This window comes from Sciurus carolinensis, chromosome 14 (assembly GCF_902686445.1).
Source record: "Sciurus carolinensis chromosome 14, mSciCar1.2, whole genome shotgun sequence".
Taxonomy (NCBI): Eukaryota; Metazoa; Chordata; class Mammalia; order Rodentia; family Sciuridae; genus Sciurus; species Sciurus carolinensis.
The window spans coordinates 10,858,770-10,877,914 of NC_062226.1; the positions used below are offsets into that span (position 1 = coordinate 10,858,770).

At 40.0% G+C, this 19,145-nt stretch overlaps 1 protein-coding gene across 8 annotated transcripts in view; it reads left to right on the forward strand.

Annotated features, from left to right (window-relative positions):
- Positions 1-19,145, forward strand: part of Dennd1a (DENN domain containing 1A) — a 515,895-nt gene that overhangs the window by 251,896 nt on the left and 244,854 nt on the right. For all 8 annotated transcript variants that reach the window (XM_047525191.1, XM_047525194.1, XM_047525192.1 and 5 more), the window contains 3 exons: positions 5,760-5,829; positions 10,779-10,859; positions 14,927-14,980. In XM_047525191.1, the coding sequence (XP_047381147.1) occupies positions 5,760-5,829; positions 10,779-10,859; positions 14,927-14,980 (205 nt within the window). The remainder of the gene's footprint in view (positions 1-5,759; positions 5,830-10,778; positions 10,860-14,926; positions 14,981-19,145) is intronic.

A 19,145-nucleotide genomic window follows, 5' to 3' on the forward strand; every position in this document is an offset into this window, starting at 1 on the left:
AGCCCATAGGTTTGGCCCTTAGGTCTGGCCCTGCTTGCCCCCCACCCCCTGCCTCAGCTTTTACCCTTGCTCCAGCCCTTGCTTGTGAGATGTTTTTGAACCTGCAACATGCTTTGTGCCCACCCCTTTCAGCCTTCCTTCCACTCACTGGCAAGTAGTGAGTACCTGGTTCATGACCTGCCTGAATCCCAGCCTTCTCTGTGACATTGATAGTGACTCTCATAGTTGCCACCATATTCCCTCTATGATATGCCCTTCCCAACAGACATGCTTTTAAATTTTCCATCTGTTTTTTTTCTTTGTCATCATTGTGTGTGCTTTTGTTGAAGTACTTATGGTATTTTTAATGGAAAAATACCCTCTCCTCTGTTTTGTTTTAAATAATAACAAACTTAGAGAAAAATTGTGAGTACAACACAAAGGACTTTTTTTTTCCTACCCATTTGAGACATGTTGCTAAAATAATACCCAGTAAACCCAAACAGTATGTATTTTAAAAAAGAATATTCTTTCCTTTTTTTTTTCTTATGTGTAACTACATGATAATATTAAAAATCAGAAAATTGGTATTCATTTTGATACAGTACAATCATGTAATCCTTGAACCTCACTTGTTCAAGCTTTTAAAAAGATATTAAAGTTTCAATCAGTGTTGCATTTATTTGTCTTGTCTCCTTAGTGTCCTTCAGTGGGGGGCAGTTCCTTACTAGGTTTCCTAGACTTTTATGAACAGGCAGGCTGTTATTTTGTAGAAAGTCCCTTAGTTTGAGCTGATCTGATGTTCCCTCAGGATAAGGTTCTAATTCTTTGGCAGGAATGTGATAGCAGTGGTGCAGTGTTCTTCCATCCTGCTCTGTCCTGTGGCACATCATTTCTTTGTTCTGTTACTTGTTTAGGGTAGTGTTAGGCTTCCCCTTTATTTGTTCCTTTGTAATAAATATATGGTGAAAAAGTAGTTTGAGACTATATAAGGAACCCCATCCCTCTCATACAGTTGATTCACTTATTTATATCAGTATTTACTCTTGGTTTCCTATTTTAGAATAATCTTTATTATTATTTATTTTAATGCTTAAATTGTCACAGATTTTGTCAGTGGGGACCCTTCCTCACTGGTGTTTGTGTCCTTTTGTTATGTCCTAATCATGTGTTAGCACTGCCTTTTTTCCTAGCACAAGGCATTTCCTACCTCTCACTTTGGAAGCCAGCTTTTCTTCAAGGAACCCTGGTTCCTTTTAGTGGAGAATGGTATTTAGAAACCAGAATCTGAGCACCAAGTGTGCTCATTATAATTGGAGTGTCTCTCCTTCTAGGATTTCTCAGTGGCTAGAAACCTAGAGAATATATATGTATATATAAACTATATGGACACATATGTATGTGTATTTCTTTGGGTACCATCTATTTCTAGCTACCTATCTGTTCACTGAACACCATAATTTCACACAGTTGCATCCAATTATGGTTTGACACACGTGTTCATTCTTTTTTTTCTCCTGGCTGTGTTTGTAACTCCTTCTGATATTAAGACACTTAGTTCCCATTATTTATTTACATGCTTGATCAACCTTGATCAGTTCTCTTGTATATAAGCAATCGCCCTCTGCTGCAATCCATTTCCCACATAGTTGCCCTCCTTACCCTATTTGGACTAACACTTTAGGCAGGGCTGCTGCTTCTCCCTCCTACCACGGACACCTTTCTTAACTCCTTGGCCTCCCTTGGTGGATGCCATCTTCATGTCAGGCTCTGCTGTCACACACTGGTCTGCCTTCCAGATACTTTATTTGCTCTTCTTGGGTTCTAATATCATTGCTCGTCAGTCCCTCCACTGCACATATATGCTTTCTTTATCCTCTGCCCAAGACAAACACTGCCCTTGCTCCTCCTGAGTTCTGACACTCTAATAAGTTAGGCCACCCCATGTGGATACCTTCTTTATCCTGCTTGGACTCTGACTTTCTTTTACCAAGAAGCCCTCCTCACGCTGCTTGGGCTTCAACCCACTATGCCAGACCGCCATGCCCCCCACCCTTATCCTGTGCCAGTTTGCCTTTGTGGGAGGTTAGCCTCCTCTTTGGCTTGAGCTCTGAGCTCCTACTGGAGATTACCATTCTCACAGTTGGCCTATTCCTCAACCTCACCAGCCTCTGCCAGTCTTCCTCCACACCCCCATCACATACCTCTATCTTGCTCAGGCTCATATAATGGCTTTAAACTGAATTGCCAGGAAGAGAAGTGGGAGACATTTTAAATTTTTTAGTGGATTTCTCTACTTCTGACAATGAAGTGGATCCTGCATTATGTACACTTACACAAGCTCAGTCATCCTTTTATACACCCCCAGTGGGAATGATTATCCTGAACAACATCCATCCTGGGGAGTGAGATTGAAGAAGAGTTGTCCTCAGTTGAAAGTTCAGCTCCTGAGTAGCTCATCAGGCTGACATAAATGAAGCATGGAGGATTTTTGTTCAGTCTATCCCCAAACTCAGACCTGCTTTGTGTCTACACCAGCATGGCCACTATATTTCCAGGGCCATTTAAAGGTGATTCTTACCATTAGTCATTGTTTCTGGAGTGCTGTCTCTAGAACCTGCTGCTGCATGACTGCTAAGGGTGTGCAGTGCCTGTCAGAGGCCATGTGGGAAGAAGTCCTGGGGCACTATCTGAGCTCTTCTAAGTTTAGGGCTTTGTATGGCCTCATGCGGAACAAATCCTCTATTTGACTGTCAGGCCAGGGAGTGAGGACAGAGCCTGGGATAGTTAGTTACCTGAGCCTTGGTTGCGAGAGAAGCTTGAATCTAGGCTGGTGCCTGAGAGGCAGCTGCTTCCCTGTGGGCTTTTGCTCTCTGTTGATAGGGTCATGATAGTGCTGCACTATAGTGTTCTGAGCACCCCAGAAGCCTTAACTAACAAAGTACTTGAGAAGGGCTCCCAGCTTCAACCCACATTTACTTTCTCCTGTTCCCAAGGAGAACTTCAGCCTTCTTGAGTTCAGGGATGCCTTACTATTTGTCATGTTGGCCCTAGCCTTGAGTTGAGCCCCCCCTGCAATGGTCCACTGCAGTCAGGATTACAGAGTTTACATGAAGATAGCAAGTGCATTAGGACCAGAGAAGGGTGGGCCCTTTTGGTGGCTAGGGAAGTGCAGGGTAATGGAGTGTTTGTTTCCTGCCTCTGGACCAGGAAGTATTGTTTACTCACTGATGACAGACACACACAGAATGGAGGGGGGTCTCCATGTCCTCACCTGCAACCTCCAGGCAGTGGGGGCTGGGGTGCCAGCGCTAATGAAGCAGGACCGGAAACCCACTGGACAAGGCTCAGCTGTGAACCCTGGCCTCCCAGCTGGGAACACGGGGGCCCTTTGAAGAAGAAGACAGCTGGGTTTTGGTTTCAAACCTTAACACTGCCATCACTAGATACTCATCTGTCAGCGCACAGGGGACAACATGTGGGGAACAGTTGTGTCCAGTCAGGCCAAAGGGAGAAAGAAATGGCTGGTTTCCAGAGTAACTACAAAAACTGCCTGTGGCCAGTGGTTCTGCCTAGCATAGCCAAAAAGAATTGATTTGGTGAAGTGGAGGCTGAGTGTGAGAGGCTGGACTGTCTGCATGGGCCTGACAATCCTTGCCATGTTGCCTTTAGCTCACAGCAGGTGAGGGTGCTGAAGCTGGAGTTTCCATGCCCAAGCTATGCAGGTTGGTTGACCTTGCTCGTCCACCACTACTTGAGTACACACTGCAGTCCTAAACTGGACATATCCAGCCTGCCCACTGTACTTCATCCAGCATTCCTGAAATGAGCTCAGCTATGCTTTCATTTATGGGAGGCCAGTATTTCCTCCTCTTGTCCTTTTTCCTCTCTCCTGACTTCCAATTGCTGGATTTAACTGGTGGTATTTTTCTTTCAGAACAAAAAAATATTTGTAATCCTTGGTTGAATTTGTTTACTAAGAGTCCTCTAATCTGTGTCGTTTTCTTCTGAGGGGATTTCTTGTTCTACTCTAATGGCTTTTAACTCACAGAGGTTTATTTAACAGAGGAGGAAGGGAGCAAGTTATCTCCTGCTTAATCCCTCTTGAATGTTTACATTGCTCTGCCAGAGTCAGCACGGTGGAAAGTGGCAGCAGCCATTTGCTCTGTAATAGTCCATATGTGACTGCCAGAGCTGATGGAAACATATTAACATAAGTGATAATACTGTCATAGAAGTGAAAAGTTAAGTTGCTTATCAGTATATTTTGATAAGCTACTTAAATTTTACAGTAGCATGTGCTGGCTTCAGACAAACGTCACTGATAGGGAATTGTGCACTTTATCTGTCCTCTCTATTGCTTCTCACTTCATTTATTACCCTCAGCGGTCCAGCTGGTAATCTGTACGGGGTGCTGATCCCCTCTCCCAGGCAGGATGTCACATCTGTGCTGTGCCTCGGGTCCAACTCTATCAGTAATGGATGACCGTTAGCTCAACAGGCTGGACATGAGCAGGCTGCAAGCACTTGGAATGACACTTCTCACGTGCCTGTTTCATGTAGCTCTGGCAATGTTCCTTACCAAGAGCAGACCCCTTTAAAGCAGTGGGAGAACTTCTTGGGACTGGTGAAAATTTTCCATGGCACAAAGGGACTTTGCCCTTAATCTTCACCTAGTTTTATTTGTATAGTAAATTCTGAGTGCCAACTATGCACTAGGCTCCGTTCTTGGCACAGAAAGTGGAGAAACAGGTACTTCCTCCTCTGTGAGTGCACCCCAATCTGTTGAGAAGGCAGGTTCACCATTGAGTGCTACATCATGCAGGGTCCAGGACAGCACAGGAAAGAGGGAATTGGCATAAGATGCAGGCACTTGGTTTGAAGGTTTTTAGGAAGATGAGCAGAAATTAACCAGATTAAATCATATAGGTCAGAGGGAAAACAGGACTGAGGTGTTCTCATTCAGGTAGACCAGCGGCTACCTGGATATTCCTGGAGTGAAGCTGCACAGGGCCAAGTAGAGAGAAGACAGAGAGGCAGTCCAGGGAAGTCCTGATAAGGAAGAGCCTCCCTAGCCATCCTAAGAAGATCCTGTAGATCTGTTAGATCCTGTAGTAATGGGACATCATTGCAAGTATTGAATCAATGTGTGACCCAGATATGCATTTCTTTAAGGCTATTCTAAGAGCCAAAATGGGGTGTGAACTTGAAGGCCAGGTCATCTTGTGAGTTTAGGGAAGTGATGGTCAGGACCTGGGGGAAGGCAGTGGCAATGGAGAATTAGACATCAAACCTACAATCAATATAGAACAAATTCATTAGAAGTTGGTCTAATGCACCAACACAAGTGGTTTTGGGCATGTAGGGTCTGTGGGACACCTTCAACCACCATCAGTGAGAATGCTATGTGTTTGTGTGTGTGTTCAGTCATAAAAAATTGCTTAGATACTTTCCTGGGGACAGAGGGAGAGGACTGGGGGCTACACAGAGATGGTGCCTGATTGCAGAGTCTGCTTTGAATTTCTTCTGTATGAACCTGGTCTAGCTCTGAGGCATGGGAATAATTCATAATGGACATTCAATACTCTGCCTCACACAGGGCAATTTTTAAAAATTCCAGAAATAATTAGCATTTCACTGCCTGTGTTTTCAGTACAGTCTATGACAGGAAGACTTTTGGGATGTAGAGAAAATCTGAAATGTGTCAGTGTCGAATTAGGTCCTGGTTCAAATTTTTGATATGCATACTAATATTTCCTGTGTTTCCTCTTTTTCCCCAGCTATCTACCCTGGTTCGAGGTATTTTATAAGCTACTTAACATCTTGGCAGATTACACAACAAAAAGACAGGTATTTGCCTTTTTAAAAATTCTTTTTTAACAAATAAACTTTAAATTTTATGATTATGAAAGTAATATCTTGTATTTCACCAAAACCTTTACTAAAAAAATTAATGCATGCCCATTATAGAAAGTTGCAAAATTTAGAAAATGGTGGGAAGGAAAAGAAAATCACCTCTCATCTTCCCTTATTCTTTTTGCCAAAATAAATATTGCTATCCTATTGAGTTGTGTCTTCCTTTTTTTTTTAGTTAAAGAAATAATAAGTAGACCCTTAACATTCACAGTTAATATTCACAATGTCTAATATTCCTAAGCAGCCCCAAAAGTTCATGACATGTATTAAATTATAATTTTACTGAGGTGCAAATTTGAATTGTTCATGTCATGCTGCAAATCTGGGGTTTGCAGGTGATGAACTTAACTGGCAAGTGACCTACCCAGCTACCCAAACTCCCATTTCGATAAAGCTTTGTGGTGTTTTTATGCTAATTTTTTTAAGGATCTAAAAACTACTTTAAAAGTTCAATTGTACCCAACTGTGCTGTTGGAAGAAATGTTGTGCCAAGATATCTCCATGATGTCAAAGGTCAACTGGGTCTGTCTTGTAGCCCTTAGTTTCAGGTACTATTGTAATAGGATCACTTCCCCCACGCTATTAAATACTGTAAATATTTTCGGTGACTACAGGACATTGTATCATGTACCTTGATTACTGAAAGAGTTTACTCTTATTGTAATTTCAATTATTTGAAAATTTTCACTATTATAATAAGCATAGCCATTAGCATCTTTGAGCATAAAGCACTTTCTTCATTTTGGATTGTTTCCATAAGAGGAAAATCCCAGACACACATGCAAACTTAGTGGATATAGATATTTTAAAAAGAATTTGACAATTGCTTTCCCAAAGATTGTACTGTTTTCCTAAAATATACTTCACCAGCAGTATCCAAGAGCCCAAGGTCATAGTGCTCTCATCAGTGTCATTTGATGATCTCATTTATTTGATAACTAAAAGTCTTATGGTTTAACGGCATTTCTTTGGTTGTTTGTAAGTTGAATATTTGTCCATATAACTAACCTTAACATTTTACATTTTTAGTTTCATTGGACTACATTTTTAATTAATCAAAGTGATCCCTTATTATTAAAGAAAAATTATTTTAATCTTTCTACAGAATACTAGTTCTAAGAAATATTCCATAAAAAATAACTATAGTGCAGCATGATTGGGTTTAAGGGGAGTGAAAGCTTTGTTCCTCCTCAAGATTTATAGAATGCAGGCCCTGAGAAGTCCTGCAGTAGAGAAACATTTGTTAAACAGTGCTTCCCATCTTGTTTGGTCCCAGCCCCTTTTACTGTATGGCAAAAAGCATTCTGAGATCACTGGAACACACCTTCAGGAAATGTGGAAACTGTGTGTGATGGATAATTCTTTTCTCTGAGTTAGATTTATTCACTAGCAAATGCATTCTAGAGATCACAGAAAATGGGAGGAAAAACTAATGCAAATGGTTTTCTCAATCTCTACATGTACTCTGAAAGAAGCCTAGGTGTCAGGGACTATCATAAAGATGTGACTTACTCTTTGATGAAGATTGGGTGGTTGTGTTGAGTCTGGTCATCAATTTCAGATTCATAGTTGTCTTTAGTCAAACATTCAGGTTTTCACTCAAATTTGAAAGATGCCTAACAAAATTGTGTAACTGACTCTTCGAAGCTTATGAAATGCAGATTGACTCACATTTTTCCCTTCCGTATTCTTCAATGTTTTAAAAAACAGCAATAGAACTTAGTACTCTTTTTAAAACATCTTGTGCAGGGCACAACAGTGCATACCTGTAATCCCAGCCACTTTGTAGGCTGAGGCAGGAGAATTGCAAGTTTGAGGTCAGCCTCTGCAATCTAATGAGACCCTATCTCCAAAAAATTTAATTAAATTAAAAGGAATTGGGATGCAGCTCAGTGGTAGAGTACTCCTGGGTTCAATACCCAGTACTGAAAAGAAAAGAAAGAGCCCACATATCTTGTGATTCTAGAAAGGCTAGGTAGATAATAACTTAAGCATAGGGGAGGCCAGATATCACCCTGTAAAATTGATGCATCTGTCCTCTGGGTCATTTCTCCAACAAGAACTCTACCTCTTGGAGTGTTGAAGGCTGAGATCATACAACAGTCTAGTTTGTAAGGTGTTGACCACTATAGGTAAGAATTTTTATTTTATTTAAGAAAAAAACAAAACGGAATACCTCTCCCCTTACAACAAAACAAAACCCTTCTTCTATTCAAAAGTCATTGGGAAGGCTGGGCAAGGTAGCTTCTATTTGGGGTGTGTGTGTGTGTGTGTGTGTGTGTGTGTGTGTGTGTATGAGAGAGAGAGAGAGATGAGACGAGATGAGACCATGACCATTCAGCTTGGGGTGTCAGAGCCTAAAGTGGGGGCAATCAGGATATTTGGTTCCTAGCCCCAGCATAGTTATCAGACCCTGAATGGAACACTGAGGGCTTCCATGTAGAAGGGAGGGATGGCAGGGCAAAGGGAGCATCTGAACCGGGGGTCAGTGTGCTCAGTGTCGGACTAGGAAGATGAGGATGTGTATGTGGAAAAGTGGGGAGGGTGGCATATGGGGTGTTGGAACTTAGGAGAGATTGGAAAGGATCTACATGGAAAGAGAGGTGGCAGCAGTGGCCCAGTATTGGGGTGTCCAACAAGAAGTGAGGCTCCAACTTGTGTGAGGGGTGAAGAATAGAGGCTCAGGAAGTAGAGGTTCTGGAAGTCAGAGGGCAAGGTAGGCCTCTGGGTGGGGAAGGAGGCAGGGACAGCGATAGAATTCTGGTTCCATATGAGTAAATAAGTATACTCAGAAGATAGAGACAAGATGTTTCACTTTTATGGAATGTAGTCACACATATGTAAAAAGAGGAAATTGGAGTGATTCCTTTGTTGGGCTGGAATTAGAACCATTGGCTTTTGATATGTGAAGATAGGTACAGAAATAGAGATGTTTGAGGCCTATTGTGGGTCCGTGTGTATATTATGTTCCCCACCTCTATCCACTGAAAGAACCTGGTGTCAGCAATCCAAAGCAGCAGTGAACATCCCTGGTGCTCAGATCCTGGTTCGTAAATACCATTCTCAACTAAAAAAGACCAAGACTCCTTGAAGAAATATCTGATTCCAGGTCTGGGGTAGGGAAAGTATAGGATAAGCCTAAAATATCTTTACTGCCACAAAGTAAAGAAGTGCTCAAAACACGATGGGGAAATGTCACAAAGTAATGACACAAAGTAAGCTTGAAGGGGGCCAACAGGTTTCCACTGGTGAGACCTGGGAGCATCAAAGCAAATACTGATAGCAAAGGATGGTAACTCACTGGATAGACTGGAAACCATGTGCCCAGGTAATATAAATAAGTAAATGTATAAATCGAAGGTTTGAGGAATGGGAGCTTTACATAAAGCATCACTCCACAAAATACTTATTAAATACAAAAGGGAAAGTGTCACTTCACAGTAGAGACATCAGATTAATTCATCAAATGATCAAAGCGAACATCACTGGTAGAGGGACAGATTGAAATTTTAATCATGTGAAAATATCAGGCAATTGAGAATCATTCTACAATGGGCAGACTCACTGCCAAGGTCACACAAATCTAGGAAGGACTGAGGAGCTGCTCCAGACAAGACTAGAGCCTCATAACTAAAGGTATCAGGTGATTCTGCTCTAGATTTGTGGCTGTGAGGGTATTAGTGGCACCCTTGGCACAACTTGGCAGGCTTTAAGAACTGGAGGGTCATTCTGCCTAAGGGATAATGTTCTGATCATGATGATTAACTGTAGTTATTTGGGAGAATGTTCTTGTCAGGATCTGTTGATGATGGGTCATGATGTCAGCAACTCAGCCTCTTCAGGAAACAGGTTTTTAATACTCTTTCTACAACTGTTCTATAAGTTTGAGACTGTTTTAGAGAAAAACTGAAAAATGTGCACACATGAATTCATGTCTCTCCTCTGTGAGAAACTTGTTTGGTTATCAGAGTTCAGGTTAAAACGAGCTTATTAGTCTGGACCCACACTCTTTTTCCTCAGGTTCAGTGCCAAAAGCAGAGAGGGCTCTGGGCACAAACACACCAACTCTGTGATTTGTTTCCAGCTATGCAACTTACTAACTGATTTGAAACAAATCACCTTTAAAACCTCAGTCTTCACATCTGTAAAGTGGGGTGGTTGGGCAGATCAAGTACATAACAAATGGATACCAATGTAAACTTCCTACTGTTATGTTAGCACAAAGAATTCCATGGGTTGAGAGGAAAAATGGCTTTTGGATCATTCTGTGAGCAGTGTTCTTTTGAGCATTTTAAAGACAAATCTGTTTTAAATTGAATAATTTGTACTGCTTTGTATGTCATTCTGTTGCTCAGTTTCACTAATTAAAATGCACAGCCACCACTCTCTATTGCCTGCTGGGGTACTTAGTTCATTTCTAACTTTCCATAATCAGAGGCTGCCATGTGTACCCAGTGAACACTCAATAAAATTAATTGAGGGTAATGATGAAGACAGGATCCACAGTGTCATCGTTATTTCTCCCAGCCACCCCCGCCATGGAAGCTCGGATTGTTTGCATTTAAAAATTGTTGCTATGGAGTTGAGGGGAAAGATTTACTGAGAGCTTATGGTATATGATCCATAAAAGGCGGTCATGGTAGGTGTCTCACTGAGTAGAAAATGTCAAACTCAATGTAGGAGGATCTATTTGGCTCTTATGTTTGAGCCATACGCAGTGTCTTTGGCCCAATCCTGCTTGAATATCAAACCTATTCCTGTTCTGGGGCCAGCATCTCCCCCTCAACCATGAAGGCCCAGCTCATGTGTGCCCAGATATCCTGTAGGTGTCTTATTAAGGACTCAGCTTTGCTTTTGTTAACTTGGCCTTTTATTTCTTCCAGGAAAGTCAGTGGAATGAACTTCTTGAAACTCTGCACAGACTTCCCATTCCTGACCCAGGAGTGTCTGTTCATCTCAGTGTGGTAAGTGGGGCAGAATAGTAGGCATCCCTGAGAAGGCATTTCATTATGAACAGTCAGAGGGACTTGGGCCCAAGAAGATCATCTTTTCTCATCTGCACCTCCCCCACTCCTACTCTGAGAGTACTCAGAAACCTCTAGGCTCAAGGCAAACCAGGAGATTGAATTTCTTCTAAATTTCACAAGGCATGGAGGGTCCCAGTGTCCCCGGGCTATTCTCTGAATGTCACCCCTTCACCAGCATCTTCTTAATTGCAGATGCTGGACTGAGTAGGATGACAGGCCCCTGACTGTGCCTTTATCCCCTGACCTGGGCTCCCTTTGTCCCCCATGCTGCTGCACGTCTTCTTGTTGAAGCCCACCCTATACTCTCAGCCTTCAACAACCTCTCCCCCATTTGCCTGGTAGACCACACACATTCTTCAGAATCAATTCTGATCTTACTTCCAGAGAAATCCTTCCTTGACTTTGCAGGCTAAGGCCAAGGGTTTCTCCATTGACCCAAGCATCTGGCACATTTTGCAGTGCATACCTCCACTGTATTTGAATGATCTGTTTTCCTCTTTCTCTCCCCACTGAACTGAGCATCCCTTGATGACAGAGGCAGAGTTCCTGACCTACAGTGGTAATCATTTCTTTAAATGATTTTTCCTCCTTAGCTACCAGGGATTGAATCCATACTGGGCAAGTTCTCTACCACTAAGTGCTAATTTTGAGACTGGGTCTTGCTAAATTACCTGGACTGACCTCAAACTTGAAATTCTCCTGCCTCAGTCTCCTAAGTAGAAGGGATTACAAGCATGTACCACCTCTGAACAACCTACTAGAAGACTTCAATCCTTGTTAACTATTTTTCTAGTGATCTAGTGACATAATCAATACCTTTAACTTTGTGGGCCTCAGTTTCCTCATCTGTCAGATAAGGCATCTTAAGAGGTGTAAAGGATCTTTTTCATATTCCATTACTGGAATCCTCTGTTGCCCTTGGTCAAGCCCTTGTCCCTAACTTCATTGAAAGTTTCCTTTGGTCAGGTATTGATTATTATCCAGAAGCTATTTCCCCTGTGTCATAAGGCCTGAAAATTCAGGATGTTTCCACTTTCCTACTTCATTAGAACCAGGTACAGTGTTGGTATTCAGTGGTTAGGAAAGTGTCTGTCCCTCCTAAGGGAAGTTAATATTTCCTATAGTTTTTTTCAGAATAATGATAAAACTGAAAGCCATATTAATACCAATAACTAAGGTTTATTATTTTGTTAAGTTCCTAATTTATACTAAATGTGTATCTCTAACATGCAAAACACTTCCACAAAATAGATACTAACATTTTCATTTCATAGATGAAAGCTTTAGAGAGGAAGAGTTACATCCAAAGTCATGTGTGTAAGAAATGATAAGATTTGAGTTTTTCAACCCAGGGCTAAATTGAAAGCCAGTGCCCTTTCCACTATGCCATATGTGTTTAAAGAGAGGGAGGAGGGAGGCACGAAGCAATTTATAAAGGTTTTTACTCATTTTATTAGAGCATAGAAAGATACCTTAGTACAAAAATTCTTGTAACTGAGAGGGAACTGCCTAGATAAAATGAACAAATGGTCTTTAGACCTGCCCAAATCATTGCTAAAGCTAAGCAGCCCTGCCTTTGTCTCTGTCCTTTTTCCTGAGCAGCTTGATCTCACTGCTTCAGTCTGTAATGACATTCGACAGGTAGCTGTAGAGTAGCCTGACTGGGTCACCAGCTGCTGGGGAGGAAGGGCCACTTCTTTCCCCCAAATGGCTGCACAAGCGGCATGTTGCCAGGCCTCAAGGACAAGCCATCTCAGGGGCAGGAGGAACTGTTGGGGTGTGCATCTGTTTCATGTGAGTGGATTCTAGGAATGTTTCTGACCTCCCTTGGTCCCCGGCATTTCATGGGCAATGGAGCAAGACAGAATCTCAAAGGACAGCCCGGCACTACTTGGTTTTGGAATTGTATCCGCTCACTATTTACAATTCATTGCATTTACATAGACAGGTTTTTCTTTTTTCCTTTCACTAGGAATTCCTCTTTCCAAATTGCATTTCTGATTTTGAAGGACTACTCTCATTTAGGTTATAAATCTCAAATGTTAATAAAGTGTCAGTCCTGGACTTTTGATTTTAGTTGCTCTCTACGAACAAATATTTCCATGTGTCTTACATAGGTTCCTGAGAAAAACAGAAATATCAGTTGAGAGCAATTATCATTTTATATTAAAATACCATTTATTGAGTGCTAGGCACTTCATATATAAAATGTTTGTTCTTCACAACTATGTCAAAGTAGACATAGTGATTCCTATTTATAGATTCTAAAATTGAGATTCTCTGCTATTAAGTGAAGTTGCCTGAGCTCACATACCTACTAAGTGGACAAGAGTTTTCTCTCTCACGGTGCCAAGCCATTAATTGGTGACTCCATCACTGTGTGTACATCTGGTGCTGCACAGTTCCTGAAGCTTCCTTATAGCTATTTGGTATAGAAGTTGGTATTTCATGGAGTCAAATTTGAGCCTTGTATTTTATTTTTCCCATTTTAATCCTTGTGTTAAGTTGAATTAATGGTTGACTAGTTTCCCTGCTGCACCATCTATTGTGAAACGTCATAGGTAACATTTTGGCAAAGACACAGATTTTGGAATAATGCATTGCAGAATGTTTTTTTAAAAATGTCTTCATGAAAGTTTCTTTTTACTTTGTTATTTTAATTCAAGTTCCATTAGGCATACTTTTCCCATAAAAAGCACAGGTATAACAGTTTGTTACAGTGGAAGGGGCATAACTTTAGTTATATAGACCTGGTTTCAGTCCTAGTTCTGCCACGTATTAACCATGAGACCTTAGATGAACTACTGTACCTCTTTGAACATAACTTTATCCACTTGTAGTATGGAGATAATATATACTTAAAATTTATTATGGAGATTAGAGATAATATTAGATATCTAGTACCTGACATAAAGTCTTCCATACAGTATGTGTTCAATAAATTTTTGCTAAATGTTAGATAAGTAGCTCATGCTGTTATTGTTGTCATTGTCATTGTTACAATTGTCCCCAGGGCCTTTCATTTCAGAAAATACAAATCATTCTTCTAGAGACTCACTTATTTTGCAATTACCCAGGAAAAAAGGGTTCGGGGAGGACTTCCTGAAATGTCACTTGGGGGTCCAGTTTTGAACTTAGACCACGGTTAAGATGACCCTCTCTGCATGTGACCTTTTCTAGCCTTTCACAGTCCCATCTTTAATTGGCCAGCACCAGGCTCTTTCCATTCCTGCTTGCCATTGTCCTCTGAGTCTTTAAGAGCAGCAGAGGCAGTGTCATCAGTTCAGCCTGTTGTCATTTAACTTGGAGACACATGTTTGTTACATACACGGAGATGTCTCATTCAAATCTTTGAAGAGGTCAGTTTTTCAACTCTGCTGAGTCTCCAGCTCCTCCACTGGCAATCCCATTGAAAGGCAGGAGGTTCCTTCATGGAGTGTGCTTAGTAGACAATTTCTCCACTGTCGGCCATCTGCAGTGGTCTCAGCACAGTGACCCTTCAGCTGGAGTTGTCCTTAATGTCACCTGGGTCTTCAGTGCAGATTTTGGCACAGTTTGTAGATGGATATAATCTCAGCTGTTGAAATGAAATAGCAGGTTTGGTTGGTAAAGACCAAGGCTGATGAATCTAGTGTTATTTGGCCCCTACAGTCCTCTTATTTCTTTGAGCAATAAATTATGAAACCTGTAACTTTCATGTGTTCAGAAACCTATAAATATTACAAGGGAATTTAGCCTTTAACCTTTTCATTTCTATCCCACAAAGAAATTTATCTCTCCTAGAAAAGAACTCCTTCTACCAAACTCATGATTTAATATATCTGCTTTAATGCAACATTATTCTAAAAAAAAAAAAATCATAGATATTCCCTATGAGTCAAACTCTGTCTCCTTATATGAGTAAGGAAGTATCTTTCAATCATATACCTTAATTCTGAGCAATGTGCTTGTTATACAGTTATACGTTCTTGCAGAATACATAGCTTAATGCTTTTCTTTTCCAGCATTCTTATTTTACTGTGCCTGATACCAGAGAACTTCCCAGCATACCTGAAAATGTGAGTACTTGCAAAGAAAATGTTAAATTTATATTGTTTTCTGCTGAGTTTTTAAAATTAAAGGATGTATTTTAGAATGTAATTGTGAGATTGTCATTTTTACAAAATTTTTTTTTTTAAACAAATGCATTATAGCTGGGCAGGGTGGTATAACCTGTAACCCCAGTGGCTTCAGAGACTGAGGCAGGAGGATCACAAGTTTAAAACCAGCCTCAGCAACTTAGTGAAACCCTAAGCAACTTAGTAAGACCCTGTCTCAAAAGGGGTGGGGGCTGGGGATGTGGCTTAGTGGTTAAGTGCCCCTAGGTTCAATCCCTGCTCAAAAAAAAAAACAAAAAAAAAACACATTGTAAAAACAATATGGTGCTGGGGCTGTAGTTCAATGGCAGAGCACTTGCCTAGCATGTGTGAGGCACTGGGTTTGATCTTCAGCACCACATAAAAATAAATAAAGATATTGTGTCCATCTACCAAAAAATAAGAAGAAAAATGTATTATAAAAGCAAAAGTATAAATGTTGAAAATATTAGAAAGTAAAAAGACAAGGAGAAATGTTACTCATGTCTCAAAGGTAATCACCTATTAATGTGTCAATGACTCATTTTAGTCTTTATATTTTTACATAGTTAAAATAACCTACTACATGAGCATCTTTTTCATTTTTGTTCATAAGAATCATTTTTGTTCACTACCTAATATTCCATTTGCTATGTAGTTTACTTATCATTCATCACTGTTACACATTTACATTCTCGTTTCTATCATGAGTGAACTGTTTCCATATAAAGAAAATTCCATATAAAGGTTTCTTTATTTTAAAGGGTAGATTTCTTCTAACAGAATTGTACTTCTGCTTCTTATCCTTGTGTAATTCACTTTTCAGAAAATAAAAGTATAGTGGGTAAAGTATGAGGGCAAAACCTTTTCATAGCAAACAAGAGTGAAGAGAGAGCCTACAGAATGGAAGAAAATCTTTGCCACGTGCACGCGGATAGGGTGTTAATTTCCAGGCTGTAAAGAACTCAAAAAACTTAACACTAAAACAACAAATAACCCAATCAATGAATGGGCAAAGGAATTAAACAGACACTTTTCTAAAGGAGAAATATGAACAGTCAACAAATACATGAAAAAATATTCATCTCTAGCAAATAGAGAAATGCAAATTAAAACTACACTGAGATTTTACTTCACTCCAACCAGAATGGCAATTATCAAAAATACAGGTAATGATAAATGTTTGCGAGGAAAAGGGTACACTCATACATTGTTGTTGGGACTGCAAACTGGTGCAACCATTCTGGAAAGCAGTTTGCAGAGTCCTCAAAAACTGGGAAGGAAACCGCCATTTGACCCAGTTATTCCATTCCTCTGTAAGGGAGTTAAAATCAGCATTCTATAGTAACAAAGCAATATCAATGTTTATAGCAACATAATTTACAATAGCTAGGTTATGGAACTAACCTAGGTACCCATCAACAGATGAACGAATAAAGAAAATGTGGCACATATATACAATGGAATATCACTCAGCCATAAAGAAAGTCTTTATGACATTTACCAGTAAATGGATGGATCTGAAGACTATCATGCTAAGTGAAATAAGCCAATCCCAGAAAACCAAAGGTTGAATGTTTTCTCTGATAATTGGATGCCAACCCACAATGGCAGGGCAGTGGAGGGGCAGGGAGACAGAAGTTCAGTGGATTAGATAAAGGGGAATGAAGGGAAGGGAAGGGGGATAGAGTGGTAGTAATAGGAAGGACAGTGGAATGAATCTGACATATATGAATCTCACCTTCAAGTTGTGCTACCTTGACCCTCAGGATACTTCAGGATACCTCAAAGGCCTTGCATGCTGGTCAAGTGCTCTAGCACTGAAATATACCTCCAGCTGACTAGAGTACTGGACCCTGCTTTTATTTTATTTAGAGCAGGTTAATATCCACTGTTTAAATTGGGGATTGGGTAATATTTCATTTGAAACAAAAGGGCTCTATTTGTTTAAAAAAAAGTTTAGAAACTACATTATTAAAAACACACAATGGGGCTTATAACAAGTGTGTTACTTTATAGCTATTTTTCCTATAACAATATATTATAAACATTTACTTGTATCATTAAAAATTTTTACAAAAATCTTTGTTGTGAAAGATTAATATAGAAGTATATATTTAAAAAGTGGAAGGCCCTCATTAATACCACTCCTCCATCCTAATCCCATTTCCCCTCCAGAGTATGATAAGTGGCCTTCAAGTCTTTTCTCTAAGAATTTACAGTGTTATATGTGTGTGTTATTGTAGACAACTTTTTAAACAAAAATGTGATACTATTCATGTTACTTAGCATTCCCCTTTTTTGGTTTTGGTTTAATGTATTCTAAAAATTGTTCCTATCTATTTATTTCATTTTTTTTTTCTTGTCCTGGGGTTTGAACCCAGGAGTACTCTTACCACTGAGCTGCATTCCAATCCCTTTTATTTCGTATTTTGAGACAGGGTCTCCACTGAGTTGCTGAGAGTGGCCTCAAACTTAAGACCCTCCTGCCTCGGCCTCCGGAGTTGCTGGACTTAGAGGCTTGTGCTACTGCACCCATCTCTCTATTTCATCCTTTTTAATGATTTATTTTTTGTGGGTGCTGGAACCTTTCATATGCTAAGCAAGCGTTCTATCACTGAGCTACACCCACAACCCTAGTAGTATTTTTGTTTAATGGTATATGAAAGTAATGTGTATTAATAGCTCAAAAATCATATAGTAGTTGATGGAAAACAGCAATTTCTAAGTTCTCCATATTTCACACATTACAGAGGCAGTTACCTGCAAGTTTTTAACAATTGTAGTATTTGCCTTCATATTTTTAGCATGTTCTTAGTGTTACATCTTATTTTTTCCTGTTTCTTGTATCATTTATTGATTTTCTTACGGAAGATGAAAGTTTTAGATCTTTTACTACCTCTGATCCCCCTCCCCAGAAACATACACACAAAATAATTTCTTTTACCTATTTCTCCTCTCCCATTTTCCCTCTATATATTTAGAAGAAATTACCATTAAATCAGTAGTGTTTACATTTTTGTGAATGCATTGAAGCAGGTAGTAGATTGTTTAAATTTCCTTTCTTGTATACATTTTTGTCATGTAAAAGTTGTTGGATTTCACATTTTCCTCTTTCTTGATTTTATTCCTTCATTTTCTGTGAAACTTCCCCAGTAGTTTCCTAAGTAAGTATTGTTTTAGTGGCAATGTGTTTAGAAGTTGCTTGACTGGAAATAATTCACTCTACTACTGATAATTCAGCTGGGTATAGAATTCTAAGTTGGAAAGCTCTCAGAATTGCAAAGAAGTTGCTGACTTCTAGCTTTCCTATTGTAACTTACAAGTCTTAGCCATTCTGATTCCTGTTATTAATTTTTTATGACCTGTTTCTCTTCTAACATCCTGAAATTGCATATTGACATGCCTTAATTTATCAATTTTCATCCATTGTGCTGGGCACTTGGACATCCCATTCAATCTGGAAACTCTCTCCCTTCAGAGCTTTGAAATTTTCTCACATTATTTCTTTTAATAACAGTTTTTTAATTCTCTCTCTCTCTTTTTCTTCTGCTCTACCACAGAATGATGACCTATTGATTTTCTGTGCTACCTACAGAAGATTTAAATCTTCTGTATTGATCCTATAACTTTTGGGGGGTTTTATTAATTTCAGTGTCACTCTTTTAGTCTTTGTTTTCTTCACCTAATTGTCCTATCCTTTTGAATTTCTTATTTCGGCCATCATATTCTTAATATTTTTCCTCATCTGTGAGACTATTACTAGATTTAAAAAAAATTTTTCCCCCTGCATTGTTTCTTCTTCTATTGAGATTGGGGTCTCATTGGGTTGCCCAGTCTGGTCTTGAACCCATGGGCCCAATGATCCCCCCACCTCAACCTCAGAGTGCTAGGACTGCCAGCATGCACCATAGCACTTGGCCTTTGCATTACTTTCTTGTTCCCCCTCCAAGCTTCTGTTTAACTGTCTTCTATGTCTCTTACCGTAGAGGCTCTCTTTGAATAGCAGCTCAGTCACACCTCAGAGTGAGGCACTGAACAGCTGACCAGCAACTCTGTGCTTGGGAGTGGAGCTTGGTACCTGGTAATCCCCATGTTGCTTTATTCC